General features: G+C 44.3%; 1 protein-coding gene across 1 annotated transcript; it reads right to left on the bottom strand.

The window, feature by feature from the left end:
• Window positions 1–237: 237 nt before the first annotated feature.
• On the bottom strand, window positions 238–5,249 carry LOC101776070 (bZIP transcription factor 46). Its single transcript, XM_004964845.2, has 4 exons — window positions 4,026–5,249; window positions 3,265–3,336; window positions 2,402–2,431; window positions 238–801 (listed from the first exon to the last, which is right to left on the bottom strand). The coding sequence occupies exons 1-4, from the start codon at window positions 4,818–4,820 to the stop codon at window positions 721–723; spliced, it is 978 nt and encodes a 325-aa protein (XP_004964902.1). The 5' UTR covers window positions 4,821–5,249; the 3' UTR covers window positions 238–720.
• Between the last annotated feature and the right edge of the window lie 1,727 nt (window positions 5,250–6,976).

The following is a 6,976-nucleotide window of genomic DNA, read 5'->3' on the forward strand; positions in this document are numbered from 1 at the left end:
GGGCGCTGAGTGGTTTTTATCAGTGGGGGCTTGGTGATCTCAAAACGTGTACGAGGAAAGAAAGACGGATCACCCTGCACTACCTGACCCTAGCTAGCAACTCGTGGTGCCGCACGCCGTGCAGTCGTTGTAGTGAGATCATGACGCTGTCCTGAGATCTATATTCTGGTGTCTGGTGGCAAAAATCACACACATGAAGGCATGAAGCGCTACCATGATAACCTGAACTCTGAAGTACTCATTGAACGCGACAGCTACATGTCATCTCACATTCGTCAGCACATAGCCCGAAGAAAGGGCATTGTTACAACTTACAAGCAGGTTAGAAACTAAAAACTCTTATCGCTAGGGTACATGCTAACTGAGCTATGACCTGATGGTATCTCACCATTATCTGATTATCTCAACATGTAAAGCAGCAGCACAGCTGCATCCAGAAAACAACATTAAGTTACATTCATGATCTCAACATGGCAATAGATAGGTGGGAGTTAAACAGATTAGATGGTATGCCTCATTTTCCATCTGAGGATTGCGCAACTGAACCTAAACAGTAACTGTCCACCGAACAGTCACATAACAAGGAGGATGGTAGCTTTGAAGCGGCGGCGGTCTACGGGTGGAACTGGAGATTCTGACTTCATCTGATATATATACATGGGTCACATCTAAAGAAGCCGACGATCTTAACTTGGTCAACTTTGTGTAAGCTTCAGCAGGCTACCACGGGCCGGTCAGGGTGCGACGCAGGCAAAGTTTCTTTGCCTTTGGTCCAAGTTGGTTATTGATTCGCTCCAGGACCTGCGAAAACCATTCACAGAGAAACTTCTGTGAGCGTTGGAGCGTTGTCGGAGGAGAACCTTTTTCCAACTGCTGCACATGAAAATCAGCAGCAACAAAGATCTACTGTCTTCAGCGACAAAATAGTCAGGAAAGTTCACCGGGATTGTCAGGGTAAAGCATAGATCTCACCACAAGGTGTCATAACTAAATAGTATATGAGCTTCAGAAAAATTAAGGCATGCTTCACTATTTTATCTCACTGAACTATGAGAATGCCAACACCAATGTCATTCTTTCACCAATGAGGTTTTCTTTCCTTTTAAGATCAACTAAATCAGCATAAGTTAAAATGCAGATGCAGGCACCAAGCAAGGTAAAATTGCTTGTGTTAGCATTCTACTTCCAACAAGTACATATTACGCCATTCAGATCTCATTGGTGTGAAGCCCTCTTTAGTTAAAATCTGAATTTGTTAATTAGATAAAATATGAAAAAACAAAATTTGAATAAAGTTAACTGGTGGCTTAATCAAGATATATCGAGCACAAGCACTGCATGAAAAGTGTATGCAACAATTCAAAAAATTTCAATTAAAATGTGTACCCTTTTAGCAATGGAACATTTCTTCACAAGACATACCAATTCATGTATGTAGGCTACTAGTGGAAGATAACAAGATACTAGAATTCAAATATGAAAGTTTTAGTTATTATGTGGAGAAACCGGTGTCATAGGGAAGTTATGATATTCTAAATGTATCCTGCATATAATGGAATTTGTATTTGAAACCTAGACTTGTGCTGAATCAACATGACCTGGACTAGAAATGCCAAGGTTTGTCATATAAGAGCTGAAAAATTGATATGCCTAGCATTGGCTCTGGGGCTCATGTCCAGGCCTGCACCCATACTCATTTTGCCTGCCTTTTGCTCAGATTTATGCTCGTGTATAATCATATGGTGTATTTTGAAAATGTTTTGGTGAACTAACTCTTAATATCTCTTAGAGCGAAACATAGAAGTTAAACTGATGGAATTGTGTATCTGGCACCTGCATTCGCCTAGATGCTCAAAGTACATAATCATGACTATATTTTTCATTTTTTATACATCAAACCTTTTCCTTATGGACAATAAAAAAATTTGGTGAGTCTACCGAATGTTTGGTACCCTTTTTTTTGGGTTGGGGGGGGGGGCTTTCAAAATCATGTAAATAATATGGACATAAAAATGGAAAGGGTGAAAAAAAAACAGTGATGATTTGTTATAGCAGTGATAAATACAGGCAAGTGCAGACTTAGGAGTCAAACATAGCCATATTTCTGAAAAACATCCAAACTAGTGTCCAATGAAATATCAGCAGGTTTCTAGAACTATAGGAAGAGCCACATTGAAATGGTGTTGTGAGACTTGATCCATGAACATTCCATGGTAAGGGAAAGGCTTAAGGCAATTATAGGAAAATAAATAGGAAAAACTAACTGGTCGGCTAATGACAGCTATCACACACATGGGGACATTAAAAAACATGCAATAATAATCAGACAATGTAAAAGGATTTGGTAGTACAAAATGAAAACTCACAACAATAGTATTTTCCCAAAATGACATATCATTACCTCATCTTTTTGCTTCTTTAGCATTTCGACCTGCACAATGAAGCATAGCAAATTAGCAAGTGAATATATAACCTCTCTAGTTTTTGTCAGGGGTTAAGAAGAAACAAACTATTATGAATGACACGGACCTCAGGTTTGAAATATATAAATTCATACAGGAGGTAAGCTAACCAGCACATTTCTTCCTTTTTCTCAAATCAAAGAGGTGATACGATAACACTATGTACAATGCTACACAATGGAGAATGCAAATATGCAACACTAAAAATTTATGGATAATGTCAGATATCCAGGTGCTACATGTGGAAATTCTAGGTTTCTTAATTCCATATGGATAGTGCACGTTTCATAACAAACAGAAATAAAGTTAACAGTAAAAAGCATTGAGTTCATGAAAGATGTGTGCCCAAACTAGCTAATATCACAAGGTCTAGAAACCATATATGACACTTGTCAGCTACGAGCTCAAGTCTAAGACAAAGGTTATCAAATCAGCATGCACAGTCTCCAACAGTTAATGAAGTCAGTTAGTTCGATGAACCACATATGCAACAAGGGTCAGGCATTTGAAAAATAGTACTAAATTTGGCAACTTATCTGTTGCCATGCCAGCAGCAAGCATCTTTAGGAAACCATATTATAAACATATAGGAGCTCAAATCTCTAGAAAAATGATGCCAATTGTGGAGAAAGACTTATTAAATGTCCAATATCAAGACATCATCTGAGGACCACATATTGAGTGCATGAAGCCATGAATGAATTGATAAGGTAAATAAACAAGTGATGTGCATACAACCATGAAGCCAAATCTAGAAATTTTGAGTGGAAACAACGAAATCTTTAAACAAAAACTAGCTTACCTGCTTTTTCTGCAATTCGTCATTCTGCTCCTTAAGTTTTGCCACCTCTGCTTCCAACTCCATTATGTAAGCCTGCAAGGTTAGATAGTGCACAGCTCAGTGTCTGTAAACAGCGTTACGATTTTAGACTCCTATCAGTGAATTGAACCACATAGAAAATTGCTAGCAAGTACAGCGCAATCCAATAGATTTGAGTTGCATCAGTAATAAATTCAGTAATTCATATAAAAGAGGTCCATTATCCCTCTTCTATTTTGTAGAAAAAAATTAGCCAGAAAGGATACAAAATTCATGTGTTTGTCATTAGTATGTAAATTTCTGTAGGCCCAAGATGCAATCCCTATCATCTCAATATGAGGTGGGGGAATGATAAAAGTCCGTGAGACTGGAATGTGTAACCACCATCCCCAAAATTAACAAACTTATCCATAGCCTCTCAGTCTTTCTGAATCTGAAAGGGCCAAGTTGAACCATGGTTCATTTGCAGATTCTTCCCCAGTTCTCCTCTTTAGGTTAGCAGTATTATTCAATCCCAACTTGCTAATTGGAGAGGCTACTCAGCCATAAACAAATACTATCAAACAGCTAAACCGGAAGTGGCAGATCACATCAGGTGAATAAAGTACAACATAATCGAGGGGCATACCAAATATAGTTACCATAGAGATCCATTTCAGACAGGATTTTACTATAATTAAGGAAAAGGCATATGATTAACGGATAGCGTAGCAGTGCTGCACTGGAAGAACAAAAGGTTTCACCTGCTTCCTCGCACGCGACCTGGCTGCCGACTCCCTGTTCTTGATCATGCGCCTCTGCCTCCTCTCCACCACCTTCTCGACGGTCGGGCCCTTCCTCACCCTGAGCGCGGTGTCGAAGGGGTACGGCACCGGCGACAGTGACGACAGATCGCCGGCCTCCACCTTCCCCATCCCGTTGAGCACGACGGGCGTCGTCGGCGCGGCCACCGTCATCGCTCCCCCGAGCCCCTGGCCGACGACCGCGGTCACCATCCCGTTCCCCAGCTGCAAGGTCTGCGGCGCGACGGCATTGCCCTGGGAGAAGAGCGCCTGCGCGTGCGGCGGCAGCACGAGGGGCTGCTGCCCCATATCCTCCCGCACGACGCCGGCGCGCACCAGGAACTCCTCCAGCGTCATGGACCCCAGCGTCGGCTGCCGCTGCGCCTGCGCCTGCGCTGGCAGCGGCGCGGGAGGCGCGGCGGGGGCGGGGGGCGGGACCGGCGGCTCGTCCTCCCCGCCGGTGAGGCCCACGATCTCGCGCCAGACCTCGTCGACCGTCTTCTGGCTGAGCGTGCGCGGCAGCGTGAAGGAGCCCTGGCGCTGGATGGGCGCCGCCGGCTGCTGCTGGTGGTGGTGGTGCGCGGACGCGGCGGCCGTCGCCGGTGCCGCCGCGGCCATGGCGTTGGACTCCTCGGCCGTCCAGATGTTGCGCAGCAGCTCGTCCATGTTCATGGACCCAAAGTCCTTGCTTGCGCCGCCCAGCGCGCTCTGGAACTCGTCGAACGTGAGCGAGTAGATCGAGCCCTGCCGCTCCATCCCCGCTCCTCCTCTCCTCTCCGCTCCCCCAAATCCCACCGGAATTCCGCACCAGGTCCGCAAAGCCGCAGCTTTGAAACCACAGACAGGAAGGGAGGAAGATGCAAGGCGGAAGGCACCGAACAGAGCAGAGGAAAAAGGGGGGAGATCGACTTATAACCGAGCCGCGGCGGGCAGCGGCAGGGCAGGAGGGGGATAGGGAGACTGGGGCTGGAGCTCGAGGGGAGCGTGATTAGTTGCGGCCGCGGGGCGTGGATCGCTACAGGATACCACAATTAGCAAGGGGAAATCCAGTTGGGCGGGGCGGGATTAAAAATGGGAGATGGGAGGCATCGGGGGATGTGGAGCTCGAACGTTGGTGGGGAGTTGGTGCGGCTTTGAGGGAGGCGATCGCGGCGGCGAGGTGGGCGACGGGACAGGTGTCGCCTCGGGGCCAATAAAGTGCCTGCTGCGGCTGCCGCTGCCGTCGGGGGACGACAAGGCCCCTCCCGCAACCGGTCAGAGGATTACATTAGTGGGGCCGCCGGACAGCGGGGGCGCAGCCCAGCGCCGGCGCCGCTGTGCCTCGCGCACACGGCACCCCCAACTCGTCGCCGCACCAAGCTCGCCAGCGGATGGAAATGGCGGCGAGTTTTTGGGTGCGTGGGTCAAATACTTCCACTTGCCGCACTGTACAAGTGACATTAGTCACTTGCACATCCAGAACTAAAAGCCGGACCATCGTGCCACAATCAGCCACATGCGTCTGGTAATTGCATTGGTTGTATATATTTTATGTATAAGTAATAATTGGATGTTCTAATTCAAGTGGTTAAGTATTTTTGTGCATAGGAAAAGTCGTAGACATGTATCTAAATAATGTGAGATATGATGAATAAACAATAATCCATTTGTGGCCCTCAGCATATGAGATAAATATTATTACCCGACAGCTCAATAGGCATTTCAAATTTTATGTGGCTCATGGTGAACACCGTAGCAAGCAAAGTAGTTTGCGAAAAGTGAGCAGCTAAATGTGGCATAGATGTTCAAGAAAATTATCTATTAAGTGTATAGAACGCAGCAATTAAAAATATGCTATCACGGTGCAAAGAATTTGTAGGTGCAAAGAATTTGTAGGACGGTGCAAAGCATACAAATGATATCATCCTAATATACGATAATTGTGATAAGCAAATAAACTTTTGTGAAAAGAGAAAAGATAGACTTGGGTGTTATTAATAACTTTATTTGGCCTAAATGCCCTATCAAACTTGCCTAACCATATGATCTATTGTATTCTTGTTACTCGAAATATACCATGGGGCTAGCTTTTTTCAATTTATCCCATGTTTAAACCTCGGGTGTCGCATAAGTCCTTTTGATTCCCAATGATATGTGATGGTAGAGATAGAGGTAGATACAAGACGGCCAAGAACAATTATCAAAACATAGTAGAAAAATAGAGTATGTAAAGAGATTACTCTACTTTGGATACACGAATCAAACACTCCCACTTTCTACACTATTATAAGTGACATTAATCACTTGCATGGGTAAAATAGAAGTTGGGGCTGTTGTGCCAAATGTTCGAGAATTCTTCTAGTAATAATTGCATTTCTCAAGTAGCATCTTTGTACATGTATAGATTCTCCGTATAAACAATTCAAACTCTAAACAAGGGCCGGGACAGCATCCTTATGAACAACGATAGAAGTAGATAAGCATCTAATGGATACGAGATATAAAGATTGAATAGAAATCAATCTAAATCCATTAGCATGGTGAGATAAAGATGATGACCCCGCACCGCGCCATGTAATTCGATGCCAGATGGCACTTTGTCAAGGTGTTTTCAGTAATATTTGTTTCTCGTGCTTGTTGATTCTAACAAGAAAGTGGCTCACATGTTTAGCGGTAGAAACCTATCATCTAGAAGAGCACGAGAGTCGTCCAACTTCAAGAAATTAATCCGTGTAGCAAGAATTCAAGAAAGTGGCTCACATGTATACTACTCAAGGAAGTTATTAATCCGTGTAGCAAGAATTCAAGAAATTAAAGATTATGGAACTCAAAGCTAATGATAGAAAAGTATGGTGCGCCCGCAGGTAAATGGTTTGTAGAGGCTTGCAAGTAATATCCATAACGTATGACAAACGTGATGAGCAATTTTAACC

The sequence above is a fragment of the Setaria italica genome, chromosome IV (assembly GCF_000263155.2).
Source record: "Setaria italica strain Yugu1 chromosome IV, Setaria_italica_v2.0, whole genome shotgun sequence".
In the NCBI taxonomy this organism is placed as follows: Eukaryota; Viridiplantae; Streptophyta; class Magnoliopsida; order Poales; family Poaceae; genus Setaria; species Setaria italica.